Source organism: Carcharhinus amblyrhynchos, chromosome 19 (genome assembly GCF_965287045.1).
Source record: "Carcharhinus amblyrhynchos chromosome 19, sCarAmb.v2.hapA, whole genome shotgun sequence".
Taxonomy (NCBI): domain Eukaryota; kingdom Metazoa; phylum Chordata; class Chondrichthyes; order Carcharhiniformes; family Carcharhinidae; genus Carcharhinus; species Carcharhinus amblyrhynchos.
In genome coordinates, this window is record NC_137342.1 from 34,878,636 (window position 1) to 34,896,827 (window position 18,192).

General features: G+C 40.8%; 1 protein-coding gene across 2 annotated transcripts in view; it reads left to right on the plus strand.

Annotated features, from left to right (window-relative positions):
• The window catches only part of cdhr5-rs (cadherin-related family member 5, related sequence), a 48,832-nt gene extending 31,294 nt beyond the window's left edge, over window positions 1-17,538 (plus strand). The window contains exons 13-16 of one of the 2 annotated variants that reach the window (XM_080207567.1): window positions 1,942-2,020; window positions 7,562-7,749; window positions 11,312-11,332; window positions 13,685-17,538. In XM_080207567.1, the coding sequence (XP_080063693.1) occupies window positions 1,942-2,020; window positions 7,562-7,749; window positions 11,312-11,332; window positions 13,685-15,211 (1,815 nt within the window). In that variant the 3' untranslated portion in view covers window positions 15,212-17,538. The remainder of the gene's footprint in view (window positions 1-1,941; window positions 2,021-7,561; window positions 7,750-11,311; window positions 11,333-13,684) is intronic. The other variant, XM_080207569.1, reaches the window with a different exon arrangement.
• The last annotated feature ends 654 nt before the right edge of the window (window positions 17,539-18,192 follow it).

The window sequence follows — 18,192 nt, forward strand, 5'->3', positions numbered from 1 at the left end:
TGAAGGTTATCTAGGATTGCAACAGGATCTTGATCAATTGGGCCAGTGGGCTGATGAATGGCAAATAGAGCTTAATTTAGATAAATGCAAGGTGATGCATTTTGGTAGATTGAACCAGGGCAGGACTTATTCAGTTAATGGCAGGATGTTGGGGAGAGTTATGAAGCAAAGAGATCTAGGCGTACAGGTTCATAACTCCTTGAAAGTGGAGTCACAGGTGGACAGAGTGGCGAAGAAGGCATTTGACATGCTTGGTTTCATCAGTCAGAACACTGAATGCAAGAGTTGGGATGTCTTGTTGAAGTTGTGCAAGACATTGGTAAGACCACACTTGGAATACTATGTACAGTTCTGGCCACCCTATTATAGAAAGGATATTATTAAACTAGAAAAAGAGTGCAGAAAAGATTTACCAGGATGCTATTGGGACTTGATGGTTTGAGTTATAAGCAGAGGCTGGGGAGACTGGGACTTTTTTCTCTGGAGCATAGAATGCTTAGATGTGATCTTATAGAGGTCTATAAAATAATGAGGGGCATAGATCAGCTAGTCAATATCTTTTCCCAAAGGTAGAGGAGTCTAAAACTAGAGGGCATAGATTTAAGGTGATAGGGGAGATCTGCAAAAGGGTCCAGAGGGGCAGTTTTTTCACACACAGGGTTGTGAGTGTCTGGAACAAGCTTCCAGAGGTATTAGTAGAAGTGGGTACAATTTTGTCTTTAAAAAGTGTTTCAACAGTTACATGGGTAAGATGGGTATAGAGGAATATGGGTCAAACGCAGGCAATTGGGTTGTTAAAAAAAGAGATTGGCATGGACAAGTTGGGCTGAAGGGCCTGTCTCCGTGCTGTAAACTTCTATGACTCTATAACTCAATGTGGCTCATAGTATAAAAAGGTTTATGGCCAACAATAAATAATTATTTACAAATAAGGGCAGAACTAACAATGCGTGAATTCTCTCTGAGAATCCCCCCCCCAAGCTGGGATACGTCTCTAATAGCTCGTCTTCCCACCTCGACACTCCATAGGGTCCAGCCTGATCACATGGCCCTCAGGAATTGTCCCCTTAAAGGGATCATGCTGCTGATAATAAATTGAAGGATGGCAGGGGAGGGGGTTAGAGTGGGAGATAGATTCAGGTGAAGTGAGATTTTGCTCTGTGGCTAACCCATGCTGTGACATATAAGAGTGTAATGATTGTGATACTGAATGAGTAATCCAAATGTCAGAACCAGTAATCCAATTGTTGGACTAGCAGTAGATGCCAGGACTTTGAATCTAGCTAGATAGACCAATAGTCCACATGCCTTAGAGCAATCTGGATCCCTGGGCTAATAATGCAAATGGTTGCACAAGTATTCCAGATGGGTGGACTAGCAATCCAGAGAACATGAGTTTCTACTGTGGCAGTTTGGAGAATCTGAACTCAGTTTACAAAAAAAATCTGGAAATAAGAAACTAGTATTTGTAAAGTTGTTCACAAATTTGTTGGATTTGTTATAAAAACCTAGCTATTTCCCGAATGTTCCCTGCTTTGCTCATACATACATGACTGCAATCTCACACTAACATTGACTCTGAACTGCTCTCTGAAGTGACCTAGCAATCCACTTTCAATCCTGCTACTAACAGTTCAAGGAAAAGACTAATCACTACTTTCCTGTTTTAATATTTACTTCAAGTGCCTCTCTAATCACGATCATTACTGTGACTGACTTTCCCCTAGTGGTTCTTTACAGAAATGGATCCCATGTTCTAAGAGGCCTTTGAGTGAAATGTTCCTTCTCTTCTCCCTCATCATGCATCCAGTTTCTGTCCTGAGTTTGGATTCTCATATCATGATTAACTGCCAGTGGAATGAATTTCCACCATTATTCTCTCAAATTCTTTTCGTATTTCATTTTAAAACAGATACTAAACTTTGGTTTTGACTCGTGCAGATTGTTGGATCCGACAACGAATCAGGGGACATGGTCAGCACCAGGGTCAACGTTGAGATTCTACACTCAAGTCAGCCTGGTAGGCCTATCAAGAAAAATATAAATCTCTGCTAGACCACTGATTATACCAAAGCAGTGTTAGCCTGGTAATAATCCAAAATCAGATGAAATCCCAAAGCCTGGAAAGTACACCATCACACTCCTGACTTGTGTCTTGAAATGTGGTGACTAGCAAGTTCTGGAGGAACATACTAGTTTGGAACTATAGTGCTGAAAGCTCTCCACTGCGAGGGATTTTTCCTCTTCTCACATCCAAGGCTGCTACATACTGTTTGATAGAGATCGATTTTCATGATTAGTCAACAACTCCGTTATTGCTGTCTCAGGTGACTAATAGGCTGTTAGAAGGCAAATGGACCTTAGTCTTTTTTTTAATTAAGCAACTCCAACATAATAGGGCAGTGATCTGATATCATCCAGTAATCTTCCAATGCGCTAAGTGGAGAAACTGGTGGGATTGTTTGCCAGTCATCTTTCATCAACTCACATGAATTACCATTGCCATTGATGGCAATACATACAACAAGTTATTAGAGTCATAGAAGTTTACAGCATGGAAACAGACCCTTCGGCCCAACTTGTCCATGCCACCCTTTTTTTTTAAAAGTCCTTAAGGTATTCCCAATTGTCTGCATTTGGCCCATATCCCTCTACACCCATTGTACCCATATAACTACCTAAATGCTTTTTAAAAGATAAAATTGTATCCACCTCTACTATTATCTCTGGCAGTTTGTTCCAGACACTCACCATCCTCTGTGTGAAAAAATTGCCCATCTGGACACTTTTGTATCTCTCCCCTCTCACCTTAATCCTATGCCCTCTAGTTTTAGACACCCCTACCTTTGGGAAAAGATATTGACTATTTTTTGACATTTTTACAGACCTCTATAAGGTCACCCCTCAGCCTCCTACGCTCTAGAGAAAAAAGTCCCAGTCTATTCAGCCTCTCCTTATAACTCAATCCATCAAATGCCGGTGGCATCCTAGTAAATCTTTTCTGCACTCTCTAGTTTAATAATATCCTTTCTACAAATAGGGTGACCAGAATTGCACACAGTATTCCAAGTGTGGCCTTACCAACATCTTGTATAACTTCAACAAGACGTCCCAACTCCTGTATTCAATGTTCTGGCTGATGAAACCAAATGCTTTCTTCACCACTTTGTCCACCTGTGACTCCACTTTCAAGGAGTTATGAACATGTACCCCTCGATCTCTTTGTTCTGTAATTCTCCCCAACGTCCTACCATTAACTGAGTAAGTCCTGCCCTGGTTCAATCTACCAAAATGCATCACCTTGCATTTGTCTAAATTAAACTCCATCTGCCATTCGTCAGCCCACTGGCCCAATTGATCAAGATCCCATTGCAATCGGAGATAACTTTGTTCCCTGTCCATTATGCCATCAATCTTGGTGTCATCTGCAAACTTACTAACCATGCCCCCTATATTCTCATCCAAATTATAGAAATGACAAATAACAGTGGACCCAGCACTGATCCCTGAGGCACACCGCTGGTCACAAGCTGTAAAGGAAATCATGAATAAATGAGAATTAATCCATTGTTGCTGTGAGAGCTCCAGGTCCATACCAAAGCTTCCTACTGTGATGCTAGCCAGTAGTACTGGAGATGATGTGCCTTGCTGGTTCTTGCAACAAAATGGCCTGAAGGATAGAGCAGCACCAAATATGTGCAACACTAAGCAGGTCAACATAGTTTCATAAAGGACTTCCCTTATCTTTTGGAAGTACTGACTCTTGAAGGGTTACATTGTACCAGAGCAGACCTTGTGTACTTTACATGAATAATAATCCCTGTGAACAACGACTGCAAATATGATAGGGAACAGGGGAACTTGTTTACATTATGGGTAATAGCAGTATCTCTGTAGTGTTATTGGGAATAGCAGCCCTGTCTATGTATATTAAAGGGAATAGCAATCCATGCATAATACAGTGAATTGCAACCCCTTTGTGTTATGTAGGGAAGAGTAGCTCCTTTATGTATTAAAGAAGAAGGTAGCCCCTGTGCAAATCAGAAATAACAGCCACTTTGTACATTGTATGGAATAACAGCCCTCTGTAAATCATGGAGAATTGCAGACCTTGTATACATTATAGAAAGCAGCAGAGCTTAAGTACATTATAGGGAATAACAGCACCTCAGTATGTTGTTGGGAATAGTAATTCATCTGTATATCAAAGAGAAAAGCAGCCTCTGTAAATACAACAGGGAGTAGAAACCCATGTGTATAATATAGGGAATGATAATTCCTAAATAAATTATATGGAATATATCCAGGTCATGTTTAACTAATTTAGTGGAATTCTTTGAAGACATTATGATAACGGTGGACAACGGGTAACTGGTGGATGTGGTGTATCTGGATTTCCAGAAGTCATTCCACAAGGTGCCGCACAAAAAGCTGCTGCACAAGATAAAGGTGCACAGTGCTACAAGAAATGTATTAGCATAGATAGAGGATTGGTTAACTAATATAAAGTAAAGAGTGGGGATAAGTGGGTGTTTTTCTGGTTGGAGATCAGTAACTAGTGGTGTGTCCCAGGGATCAATGTTGGGACTGCAATTGTTTACAATTTGCTTAGATGATTTGGAGTTGGGGACCAAGTGTAGTCTGTTGAAGTTTTCAGATGACACTAAGATGAGCAGTAGAGCAAAATGTGCTGAAAAGGGATATAAATAGTTTAAGTGAGTGGGCGAGGGGCTGGCAGATAGAGTACAATGTTGGTAAATGTGAGGTAATACATTTTGATAGGAATTATAACAAAATGGACTATTATTTAAATGGTAAAAAATTGCATCATGCTGGCATGCAGAGGGACCTGGGTATTGTGTATGAATCACAAAAAGCTGGTTTGCAAGTAATTACAGAGGTAAATGGAATTTTGTCCTTCATTGCTAGAGGGATGGAGTTTAAAAACATGGAGGTTATGGTGCAGCTGTATGAGGTGCTGGCAAGGCTACATCTGGAGTACTGTGTACAATTTTGGTCTCCTTACTTGAGAAAGGATAATGACAGCTTAAAATAAAGGTGCAGAGGAGATTCACCAGATTGATTCCAGAGTTGGCTTATGAGGAGGGATTGAGCAGACTGGGACTATACTCATTGGAATTTAGAAGATTGAGAGGGCATCTTAAAGAAGCATGTAAGATTATGAAGGGAATATGTAAGCTAGAAGCCAGGAGGTAGTTTCCATTAGTGGGTGAAACCATAACTGGAGACGTAGCCTCCAAATAAGGCGAAGCAGATTTCAGACTGAGTTGAGCAGGAACTTCTTCACCCAAAGGTTTGTGAATCTGTGGAATTCCCCACCCAGTAAAGCAGTTCAGGTTACCTCGTTGAATGTTTTTAAGGCAAAGATAGGTTTTTGAACAGTAAAGGAATTAAGGGTTATGCTGGGTGGACGAGTAAGTGGAATTGAGTTCATGAAAAGATCAGCCATGATCTTATTGAATAGTGAAGCAGGCTCGAGGGGCCAAATGGCCTACTTCTGCTCCTAGTTCTTATGCTTTTATATTCTAATAGCAGTCCTGTAAGAATTAGTACGTTTTAAATCATTGATAGAATTATTTGTAAAAATGCTACTGATGTTAAGCACCTGAAATTTCTTGTGGCCTTTGGGTGTACATTACCAGGGTGGAGGCTCAATGTCTGCTGTACGACTGATGCATACTGCATGTGTCTCTATGTTGGAGCACTTTCGAGAATACTGGAAGTCTCAACATACACCCAAGGACTGCTATTTTGTTCAATATACACATGAGAATTAGTCCATTGTTGTCCATACCAGAGCTCCTACTGTGATCCTAGCTATTAGTACTGGAGATGATGTGGCCTTGCTGTTTCTTGCAACAACATGGATTATAGCAGCATCAAATATGTGCAATACTAAGTAGGTCAATATAGTCTCATACAGGATTTCCTTTTCCTCATCTTCTAGAAGATCTGACTCTTGAAGGCAGAGAAATTGTTTTCCTTTTCATAAACAGTCCCTAGAAATGTTGGGGTCTCCTGGTTCAGGCTTCCATGTTGATGTTCCAAAGTCAACAGAGCAGTACCCTCTTAACTGTACAAGTGTCTGGTAAGGGCTAACAAATGGTCCTCAGCATAATCTGAAAGATGACCTTAAGCTAAAGTGATGGACAAGGCAAGAAGTGACTCTAGAACACCTGGAGTGTGGTCATGATAAAGTATATCAATGGGTGCTCAGAGACAGGGTACAGTCCTCATCAGACAGCTGCCTTCTTCATATGGGAGGAGACTGGGGAAGACGGAGGAAGAATGGGGAAGATCTTCCTGATACTTTGGCTACTGAATAGAAGGCAACTGTCACAGTAAATAGATCAACACACACTGCGATTTCTGTCCATGTGTTCTTCAGGATCAGTAAACTGCTCTCATATGTCACCAGTCATATGTTTTTCTTATCTGATTATTTTAAGCTGTCATTACTTAATAAACGTAATAAACTACATTATTTACAATGACTGTTATTACTTATTAGAATACTACTTCTCAACTGCCTATATGGATAATCCATGACTACCAGGCCTTAAAACTTACAGACCTTATCTGATGGAATAACAGCCTCCTCCATATATATTTTATACAGGACAACAGATTCTCAATATATTAGAGAATAACAACTCTTGTTTATAACAGTGGGAATAGCAATCCTTGTGTATGATATAACAAATATTATATTATATAATATATTATAGCAAATGGCAGCTCCTATGTAAACTATAAAATTTTGACACCATCATTTTAGATCCTGAAGTGGAAGATGTTGATCTCAACCACTGCAGAACTGGGATAATAAAAGATTCAGTGTACTGAAGAAAGTGAAGGTGCTGTGTCTTCATCAGAACCTAAACAAGATCATTAAGAATCACGAGCATCTGATAACACTTCGAGAATTAGATCTGTATGACAACTCAATCAATCAACTAGAAAAATGTATTATATGGAATAGTAACATTCGAGTTTCTAATAGGGAAAAGCAGCTTCTGTATATATTGAATGAAATAACAGCCACTGGGTGTATGTCAAGGCTTGCAGTGTTCTGCATGATGCTCCAACATAGAGACACATGCAGTATGCATCCAGTGTATAGCATACATAGCATCTCCACCCTGATAATGTACACCCAAAAACCACAAGAGACTTCAGATGCTTAACATCAGATCACTGGCTTCTGTGGTATCACTCACAGTAGACCATGTGTGTAATGTATCTTTCACTGTCAATTATGAACTGAATGTTTGTTGGTGAACTACCTAAAGCTGAAAACTAAGAAACAATTTGGCTAGATGTCTCCATGGTGCTGCAGCTGAGCCCAAAAATGGGTCAAATCCAAAATTTACTCCTATGAACAATGAGGTCTTCAAAAACAGAAGTTCACCAAAGGCTATTTCCCTTGCAAGTAATAAAAAAAAATGCTTCCCTAAGGAATGACCATTGCTCCCAAGCCATTAGATTTTCCTTTATCAACCTTTTTGATCCAATGTCTGTTTCTCCTATTATTTTGTAGTTCCATCTGGTCTTGCCAAAGAAAACAGGAAGTACACTTCTAAGGAAATAGGATTATTGAGTGGAATCATTGGTATATTACTCCTCTTTCTTGTTGCTGCATTTGCTCTGCTCACTTGTAATCTGAGGCGTCGACACAGGCAACACAGACAAAGCGGCACAGTTGCGGCAGAACGAAATACTAATGTGGTAAGGTACCCAGACCTGAACTTGCCTGTGTATGCAGAAAATATATGGACAAAAGGGTTCTGGTGCTGTTATCTTTTCCTTTCTTAAGCTGACTAAACAAAGGTAAAGAGAGAAGAGAAATAAAATCTAAAGGACCAGTGGGTTCATCAAGCCTATGCTACACAATGCTGGTCAGACAATCATGATGAGGAACTTCCCCCAACTCCACCAACCCACAACAAAGTAATGGCCTGGGAGAGACAGAAGTAAAACGAAAACCCAGAGCCAGTAAGAGAAAAATACTTTGTAAACTTCCTCTCTGACCCTTCTGGCAATCAGGACAAGTTCAGGAAATCACATGGACCAAGTCTTATCTAATTGTAGTCTCACCAAAGTCCTACATAGTAACAGCAACATTCCCTTGCAATAAGAGTTACCATACCATTGACTCTCTAATTGCTTGTGGTACTTGCAGTTTAATTTTCTATGATTTGGGTACAAGGACACCCAAATCCTTCTGAATCTCACTTTTCTATTTCTTCTTATCAAAGTGGAGAATTTCATACCTCCCTACATTATATTCCATCTGCCATTTTGTTACCCAATCACTTAATCATTCTCTATGTCCCTTTGCAGTCTTTTCCACATCCTCCTCGCAGCTTCCTTTCTGCCTAAATTTGTATCATTAGCAAATTTGGATATGTTTCACCCTGTGAAGGAGCTCAAACGTGCAGGCCAGAAATATGCGCAGGTTAGGTTGATTGACCATGCTAAATTTCCCCAAAGTATCAGGAGGATTAGCAAGGTAAATACTCGGGGTCATGGAGATGGGGCCTGGGTGGGATTATTGTTGGTGCAGGCTTGATGGGCCAGATGGCCTTCTTTTACACTTTGGGATTCTCTGATGTGACGATAATTTAGTCATCAATATATCTGTTAGTGAATTGAGGAGAAATTTGTTTACCCAAAGATTGGTTAGATTGTGAACAGTGTAGTTGAGACAGGTTAGAATACTTGTTGGACCTCAAATGGAGTGTTCTACCAATTCTGGACAGTTTACCTAAGGAAGAATGTAATGGCTTTAGAGAGGATGCAGAAAGCAGAGAAGATTTATGAGAAATATTCCACGCATGAGTAGCTTTATTTAAATAGATAAACTAGTGAAGCTGAGTCTCTTCTCAAGAGAAGACAAGGTCGAGAGATTTGATAGATGTAAAATCATGAGGGTTGTTGATAGAATAGCTAGGGAGAAACTGTTCCCTTATATGTGAACCTGAGGACACTGATTTATGGTTGTTGGCAAAAGAACCAAAGTTGACATGAGAAAACATTTTTTGTTTACACAGTGAAAGTCTGAAAGTCTAACAGAGCCAGATTCAATTATGACTTTTAAAAGGGAATTGGATAAGCTCCTGAAGGGAAAATATTTGCAGAGTTATGGGAAAAGGGCAGAGGAGTAAGCTGGCATGAACTCAATGGGTCAAATGGCCGCCTTCTGAGCAACATTGATGAATTTAATTAGGGGAAGTTAGATAAGTCCATCAGGAAGAAAGAATAGAAAGGTAGACCGACAGGGTTAAATAAAGGGACCAAAGGGACTCATGGGGTATAAACAGGAACACACATCAGTAAAGCTGAATGGCTTGTTTAAATGCTGTGGATTCAATGTAGACTGCATCACATGTGGAACCTGGCTATAATAGTGGTGTGAATGTCTGCTTTTAATAATTAATTTCCTTCCTAGATCCAGTTTAGCTTTAATGACTCGTTTCTGTCTAAAATGACCTATAATAAAGAGCCTACTTAGCACTGGGCCAATTGAACATAAGTGAAGCAAGCCTACATGACTGAAGATTGACAATTTTAAAAAGTTTTGGTAAGGATTAGAATTCTCCTTCTTAAACCTCAATGGTGCCAATCTTTGAATGGCTGTAAGGACTCAATGTGAAGCCAATTTTAGGCATTCTCCTCCCAATTTCCAGTTGACCGGGCCAAATGGGTCGAAAATTCAGCTTGATCAATTTTACTCAGAACACAGAGAATGGCTGATTTTGCAAAAGAAGTCACATTGGTACATTAAAATGCACTTGTCTGGATTTTGCAATTGGAAGTTGGAACTCAGGACTCCTTAGGCAGAAAATTCTGAACTCACTACCATTACCATCTAGAAGGTCAAGGGGAGCAGTAACATGGGAACACCATACCTGGGAAGTCCCCCCAAGCAACATACCATTCTGCCTTGAAAACATTACCATTCCTGCACTGTAGTTGGGTCAAAATCCTGGAAGTCCCTCCCTAACAACTCCATGAATGCACTTATACCACATAGTCTGCAGCAGTTCAAGAAGGCAGCTCATGACCATCTACTCAAGGGCAATTAGGGATGGGCAACAAATGTTGGCTTAACCAGCAATGCCCACATCCCATGAATTGAATCTTAAATTTTAAAAGTAAACAGCTGTATTTCAATAACAAATACTTACTGGTATTGCATCACAGGATCTTCTCCAGGAATTTATTTTTGTTAAATAGACAATGGCTTACTTGCATATGCTAAATGCCTAACATCCATTTCAGGCACAAGCCCTATTTTCTGTCTTTACCAATAGGTGGAGCATTTCTGGTACATAATGCACAGGCTGTGCTCCATCATATTGGATGTTTTTTGCACTTGAAAAATGGACACAACCTTACTGAATTTGTAAGGAATTACTTTTGAACAAAAAGTGTTTTCATAGACATTCCTCTGCTTTTGTTATAGTTCCAGGTACATTATTACAGTTAGCTCATTTGATTTAAAATTCTATTATTGAAGGAGACGTGGCACATTGGGTTTAACTTAATTGGAAACAACAAAAGTACTGGAGAGTTGGAGGAAAATGGACTTTAGCTGTGGATGTCACTGCACCACATGGTGACAGTGGGTAAAGAAGTATCACTTCACCACAATGAACAAAGGGTAGATGGGCATCATTAAACCACAAAGAACATGTGACAGGGGTTAAATGGGCATTATTGCCCGATAGCCTGCCTGGTAGTTGAAAATCTCTCTCTTTGTATTTTGAATGAGCTGGTTCATCTCAAATCCCTGTGTACAATACTTGACTAAGTCTTAACATAATTAAAATAAGTGGGCTAGTGGCTACATTAAAGCAACACCCACTAATCTGACAATAAACCGATCAAGTTAACCACAGCCAGATGGGTATCACTGAACCCTAACTATGCAAGTTAATTAGACATGGACTGGAAAGTGGCTAAGGTTTGTGAATTATACTTTGTGGTGATTATCCCTTTAGGGGCAACACAGCAGAGCAAGGATCATATAGTGGGTGTTGCCCTTAAAAGAGGCAATCACTGCAACTGCCTCTGGTGCCAAGGCCTGCAAGTGAGACGAGTCAATTATAACAAGCTGTGCCACAGGTGTTGGAAAACAACATATTTAATGTATACATGTGACTATTCAAATGTTAGCCAAAAATTATTTTAGGTGTGACATTGTCTCTGACTAGAAAAAATTGACTGATTTTCTCTCTCTCCTTCATGCCTCATTTTATTTTTATTCACCACTTGCTGTTCTCAGAGGTTAAAGTGGTTCCAGCTGGTGAGTGTGTGGGATTGTTGTGTGTATTTTACTTTCTGTCTTCCCAGTGGCTTCAAATTTGCAACAAGCTGGTCAATTTCAGGATTGATTCACCAAAACTAGGGGTCCAGAACTAGGAGTCATGGTTTGAGGATGAGGGGTAAACCTTTTAGAACTTAATGAGGAGAAATTTCTTCATTCAGAGGGTGCGTGGAATTCATTACCACAGAATGTAGTTGAGGCCAAAACGTTGTCTGATTTCGAAAAGAAAGTAGATATTACTCTTGGGGCTAAGGGATCAGGGGAAATGGGAGAAAGGGGGAAATCAGGATATTGAATTTGACGATCAGCCATGATCAAAATGATTGGGGAGCAGGTTCAAAGGGCCGAATGTCTATTCCTGCTTCTAGTTTCTAAATCCAGTGGGCCTGAAAGTTTGAACTTGCAAGCCTCCCATAACCAAGGAGCTCCCCAGTATCCGGGTGATTGCAACTGTTCATTTCCCTGTTGACTCAGTGGATAGAATCATAGAATCCTACAGTGCAGAAGGAAGCCATTTAGCCCATCGAGTCTACACCAACCACAATGTCACCCAGGCCCCATCGCCGCAACTCCATACATTTACCCTAGCTAGTCCCCCTGACACTAAGGGGCAATTTAACATGGGCAATTCCCAGCCACCTGATGAAGGGACAGGCTGTCCTGAAAGCTTGAGGCTTTTGCTACAAATAAACCTGTTTGGATTTTAAACTGGTGTAGGATTTCTTTGTGCAATTCACCTAACCCACACATCTTTGGACTGTGGGAGCAAATCAGACCACCAGAGAAAACCCAGGCAAACACAGGGAGAATGTGCAAACTCCACACACTCAATGACCCAGGCCGGGAATCAAACCCGGAGCCCTGACACTATGAGGCAGCAATGCTGACCACGGTGCCACTGTGCCAGCTACATGCAGCAGAACACCATATATTGTGAAAGCTTTTTGAATTATCACCACTGACAAAACGATAAATAAACCAAGTGAATCTAAATTAAGATAAGAATACCACTCCACAAGATGATGGACGTTTGGAAGGAATTGCCCATGAAAATGACTGAGTTTGACAACATAAGTAATTTTAAGGGGGAATTGGACATGCAGTTGATGAGAAAGCAATTGAAAATTATGTATTGTTTCTGGCACCAGGATTGGTCAGATAGATCGAATAGTCTTTTCCATTCCTGTAAGGTCAGGGTTGAGAAAAAATTCCATTCAGCCCATCCATTCTGTTTTATCCATCCAATTGTCTTTTAAACTGAAAATATATTTCCACTTCCCTGGTAAATTATTCCACAACTTCTTACCCTATGGGTGAACGTGTTCCCCTGAACCCTGCTCTTCTACTTGACTCGCTATTTGATCATCTTGTCAAATAGTTTTTCGGGGTTAAATTTGTCAATTAAAAGACTTTTGTGTGAAGACTTTATGAATGGTTCCAATAATGGATGGAAATCCATGCACTACGTAAGTGATTGTCTGTTATATGCTCCTAATGAATGGGACACTGTGCATTGAGCCCATTTATTCTAGAACAACTTGTGTTTATATAGCACCTTCAACATGATAAAACATCCAAAGACACGTCACTGGAGCATTATTAAGGAAGATTTGATACCAAGTCACAAAAGTTGATATTTGAGCAACTGACCAAAATCCAGGTGAAAGAGATAGATTTTAAGGAGCATCTTAAAGGAAGAAAAAGTGGTAAAGAGTCAGAGAGGGAAATAATTCCAGAGTTTAGGATCTAGTCTGCATGACAACCAACAGTGGGGCAATTTAAAATCAGGAATGCACAATGTGCCGGAATACATGATCACAGATGTGCCAAAGGGTGCTGGGACTGAATGAGACTATGGAGATAGCAAGAGCAAATCTATGGAGGGAATTGGAAACTAGGATGAGAACATTAAAATCAAGGTGTCCCTGAACCAGGAGCAAGCAAAGGGGTGAAGGCTGAAATGAGACTCGATTGAGTTTTGGATGATATCAAGTTTACTTTATTGTTTTGAAGATAAAAGCATGTTGACGGAGCAGTTTAAAGGGAGCTATAGTCTGCACCTAGCCCATGCAACATCTGCCGGATGAAATTTTGGTAGGGCAGTGCTGAGGGAACTTTACTGTATCTAATCTGTGTTGTATGTGATCAGAGAATATAAATGCCACTGCTTAGGGAGCTTTACTCTGAGGCTAACGTGTGTGTGGCAGTGGTACATATACCTGTAAAATTCCAAGAGATTAACCAAAGACAAAAAGCCCCAGAAAAATAAAATCTTTCTCACTTGATGTACTTTTATTCACTTCCTTTCTTCATTTTTTCTCTGTAATTCAGGTTAACGCCAGCAAACCAGAACGACCCTACAGTAATCTGGCCTATATAAATGAGGGGTTCAGCAATTGCAATGAAGAATCAAACAATAGCAGTGCCACTTCCAATCAGAGAAGAATCTCAAAAGAACTGCTTGATGCTGCACCAGTTCAAGAGCCCAAATGTGTCATCAAACCCATCTTGACTAATGGAAAACCAGTGCAAGTCACTGACTGCAAGTCCATGTGCATCAAAGCTGAAGTAACAGCAGAAGAAATTTGTATTGATGCTGCACATCAGTTCTCAGAATGTAAGAATGGGGACCAGAGAATAAATGGCAATTGCCCATTAGGAGTTAACCTACAATTGTCAGGCAAGGCTGGCGTGGATGAAAGGTCACAATGTGAAAATAAGGAAGAGCTATTTGAATTCACTGTGCAGGAAGCACCAGAGTACTCAGGTACTACACCAGGAGAAATAAAGAGCTCAGTGTCCACAGAAAAACAATACGGGAGAGAAAATACAGCAGAAGAACAAAAGCAGTCAGTATCTTCAGCAGGAGAACGAGAGAGTCTGGTGACTGCAGAAAGACAATTGCAACCCACATTTGAAGAAGAACAAGAAAATCCAATGGCCCCATCAAGAGGGCAAGAGCACAGAACATGTTCAAAAACAGGAGAATGTGCAGCTGATTCAGTAGCAGAAGATGCAATCATAGAGCATGCAACAGATTCAGAGGAGCCAACAACAGCAGAGCATCCATCAGTTGCAAAGCATCCAGTGATGGAAGTTGCAGTGGAGCATCCAGTGGCACCAGTGGAAGTAATGTATCCTGGATCCATAGAGCATCCAGTGGAAGAAGAGAATTTAGCAGCTCAGCATCCAGTGCAAGTAGAGAATCCAATGACATTGGTGTCTCCAGCATTGACAGAATATTCAGTGACAGTGCATCAAGTGGAAATGGAGAATCCAAAGCAGCCAGTGGAAGGAGAAATGCCAGCAGAAAATTCAGTGACAGAAGGAATGGTTATACACTGTCCAATGACTGGAGTGACGATAGAAGTCAAGGAGGGAGCAGTGATGAGAGTGGAAGCCACAGCAGCGAGACCAGCATCTGTAGAAACTTCAGCAGTGGTCACAGAGCTACTAGCAGCACCAGGACTGGTCGCAGATGTGGGCATAGAGAGGCCAGAGACAGGGGAACTGGACATTAAGAGCCAGTCAGTCATACAAATGGCTGCAGAGAATCCAGCAACAGGAGGATCAACCATAAAGGGACCAGAGGAAGAAACACTGACAGATCATCAAATAGAAGCCAAAGAGAGTATATCAGCAGGAGAAGCAGCGATAGACCTCCCAGAGTTGGTCAGCATTGGTTCAGCAGCAGGAGAAATTAGTCCAGAAGCTATTGGGCATCTAGGAGCTGGAATTGCCACAGAATGTTCAGTGGTTACAGAGGGTTCAACAGCCACAGATTACTCGCCAGATGCTGCAGGAGGTGACAGTTCTGTAATTCCAGTGCAGAACACTGCAAACATGGTTATGCTTTAGAGAATAAGGTGAAAAAGCTGAGTAAATGTTACACTGCCGCCTCAGCTCCAACCATATTCTGCTGATATTTTTAAGTAAAATGAGTAAAATTCTCACTATTTGCAGAGTGAAGATTTCTTGCCTTTACCTCTCAAACTGAGAGGTATGAAATAGGCATCTCTTAAAAACTTCTACTATTCATCTGACCTATATTCTTGCAGTTTTAGTGCTGTTGAAACGTCTGTTTTCTCCCAAATTATGAAAGGCTCACTGCACTTCTGCAGCCAAAATGGAGGAAAATCTCAATTTTTTAATAAAAAGGAGGGATATGTTATGATTAGAACCCACAGTACTTGGATCAGCTTCTGAAAGAGAAAGTTTGTGTTTAATTTGTTCTTGGGCTGTAGTCATTGCTGGTCAGGCCAGTATTTATTGCACATCCATTGGTTATTCTTGAGATAGTGGTGAGCCATCTTCTTGAATTGCTGCAGTTTGTGCAGTGAAGGTACTCTCACAATGTCATTTGATAAGGAGTCCCAGAATTTTGATGCAGTGACAATGGGCAACATTGATATATTTCTATGTCAGGATGGTGTACAACTTGAAGGAGCTTGGACGTGATGATGCTCCCTGCATTTGTTGCCCTTATCCTTCCATGTGGTGCTTAGTAGGTACCAGCAAAGAAACCTTGCAGACTTGCTGCATTGCATCCAAGGAATAATACACATAGCTGGAGGGGTGTAAGGAGTCCTGATCAAGCGGATTGTTGTGTGCTGGATTATATCAATCTTCTTGACTGCTGATGGTGGATTCATATTTCAAATTTGACCCTTTATTAGAACTAATCGGAAAAATTCTACCTGAAATGTGACCCTGTAATGCATTTCCAGCATTTTCTGATTTTCAGTGATTATGTTTAATCTCACATCTCATGATTTAATATTTAAGATTTAAACTACACATCAGATTTAAAAAGACAAGGTGATTTCACCAGATTTGAAGTACCTTTTCTTAAAATTGGGCGTAAACAATGTTTACACAACGGTCAAAACAAAGAAGATTTTGCTGGCTTAATCCCTCCCTAACATTCCCATGATTGCTGTATCCCAAAGGTTGTAATAGCACATGGCTTAATTTTTGGGGCAAGGATAGATTGAAATCATACTTTAAGTACCATGGTCATATTAATGGGTTTTGGTCTAATATAAGTTGAAACCAAAATCTATTACATTGTCTGAGAGTAACTTCATGGCACTCAAAACTTATATCTGCACTCCTATCAGAATCACAGAAACCCCACAGTACAGAAAGAGATCAGTTGGCCTATCGAGTCTGCACCAACCACAATCCCACCCCCATATTCTTACATATTTAACCCACTAATCTCTCTAACCTACACATCTCATGACACTAAGGGACAATTTTAGCATGGCCAATCAACCTAACCCACACATCTTTGGATTGTGGGAGGAAACCACAGCACCCGGAGGAAACCCACGCAGACACGAGGAGAATGTGCAAACTCCACATGGACAGTGACCCAAGCCGGGAATTGAACCCAGGTCCCCGGAGCTGTGAAGCAGCAGTGCTAACCACTGTGTTACGGTGCCGCCCTATAATTAAGCTTTCAAGAGTAATACATCCCAAAGCACTTAACAGGATAGATTATCAAACAAAATTGAACATCAATCCACATGATTAGACAGACAAGCAAAAGCTTGGTCAAAGAGATAAACATTTTAAGGAGCATCTTAGAAGATAAAATGTTTTAGAGAGAGGTTTCCAGAATTTAAGATCAAGGCCGCTGAAGACATGATCGTCAATAATGCAGTGAAGAAAATCAGGGGTACACAAGAGGCCAGAACGGAAGAATGCAAAGAACTAGTGTGGGATTGAAAGAGGTTACATACAAAAAGAGAGACAATAGGGAAATTAGAAAACAGAGAACTGTGTTCATCAGTTACTGAGAAGGTTTCAGCACGCTGGTCAATTGTGACTTAGCTGGTGGTACTTCTGCCTCTGTCAAAAGATTGTTGTAGTGGGACTTGAACCCAAAATTCAAGGCTGACATTCCAGTGCTCTGTTGAAACAGTACTTGTTGGAAGGGGAGGCAATGGCATACTGGTGTTGTCACCGGATTAGTAATTTAGAGAACCAGGGGAATGTTCTCAAATCCCACCACACCAGATAGAACTAAAAGTCTAAGGATGACTTTGATGATTGGCATTTTAGCCCATCTGGTTCACCGAGGTCCTGATGTGGAGATGCTAGCGTTGGACTGGGGGTAAGCACAGTAAGAAGTCTCACAACACCAGGTTAAAGTCCAACAGGTTTATTTGGCAGCACTAACTTTCAGACCCTCAAGCTCCTTCATCAGGCGAGTGAAGAGTTGTGTTCACAAACAGGACATACAAAGACACAAACTCAATCCACAAGATAATGGTTGGAATTCGAGTCTTCACAGTGATGCTGTGTTTGAAGGCTGCCTTGGAGAACGCCTACACAAAGATGAGAGGCTGAATTCCCATGACAGCGCTGAATCGCTGAACAGAAACTGATAGCCAAGTTCCGCACATGAGGACGGCCTCAACCAGGATCTTGGCTTCATGTCACACTATCTGTAACCCCCACGACTTGCCTGGGCTTGCAAAATCTCACTAACTGTCCTGGCTGGAGACAATACACATCTTGTTAACCTGTGCTTGGCCCTCTTTCCACTCATTTTGTCTGTACCTTTAAGACTTGATTACCTGTAAAGACTCACATTCCAACCATTATCTTATAAATTGAGTTTGTGTCTTTATATGCCCTGCTTGTGAACACAAGTCCTCACTCACCTGATGAAGGAGCTTGAGACTCCGAAAGCTAGTGCTGCCAAATAAACCTGTTGGACTTTAACCTGGTGTTGTATCACTGAGGCTCTCGGGGAAGGAAATCTGCTGTCCTTACCTAGTCTTGCCTACATGTGAATACAGACCCACAGCAATGTGGTTGACTCTTAA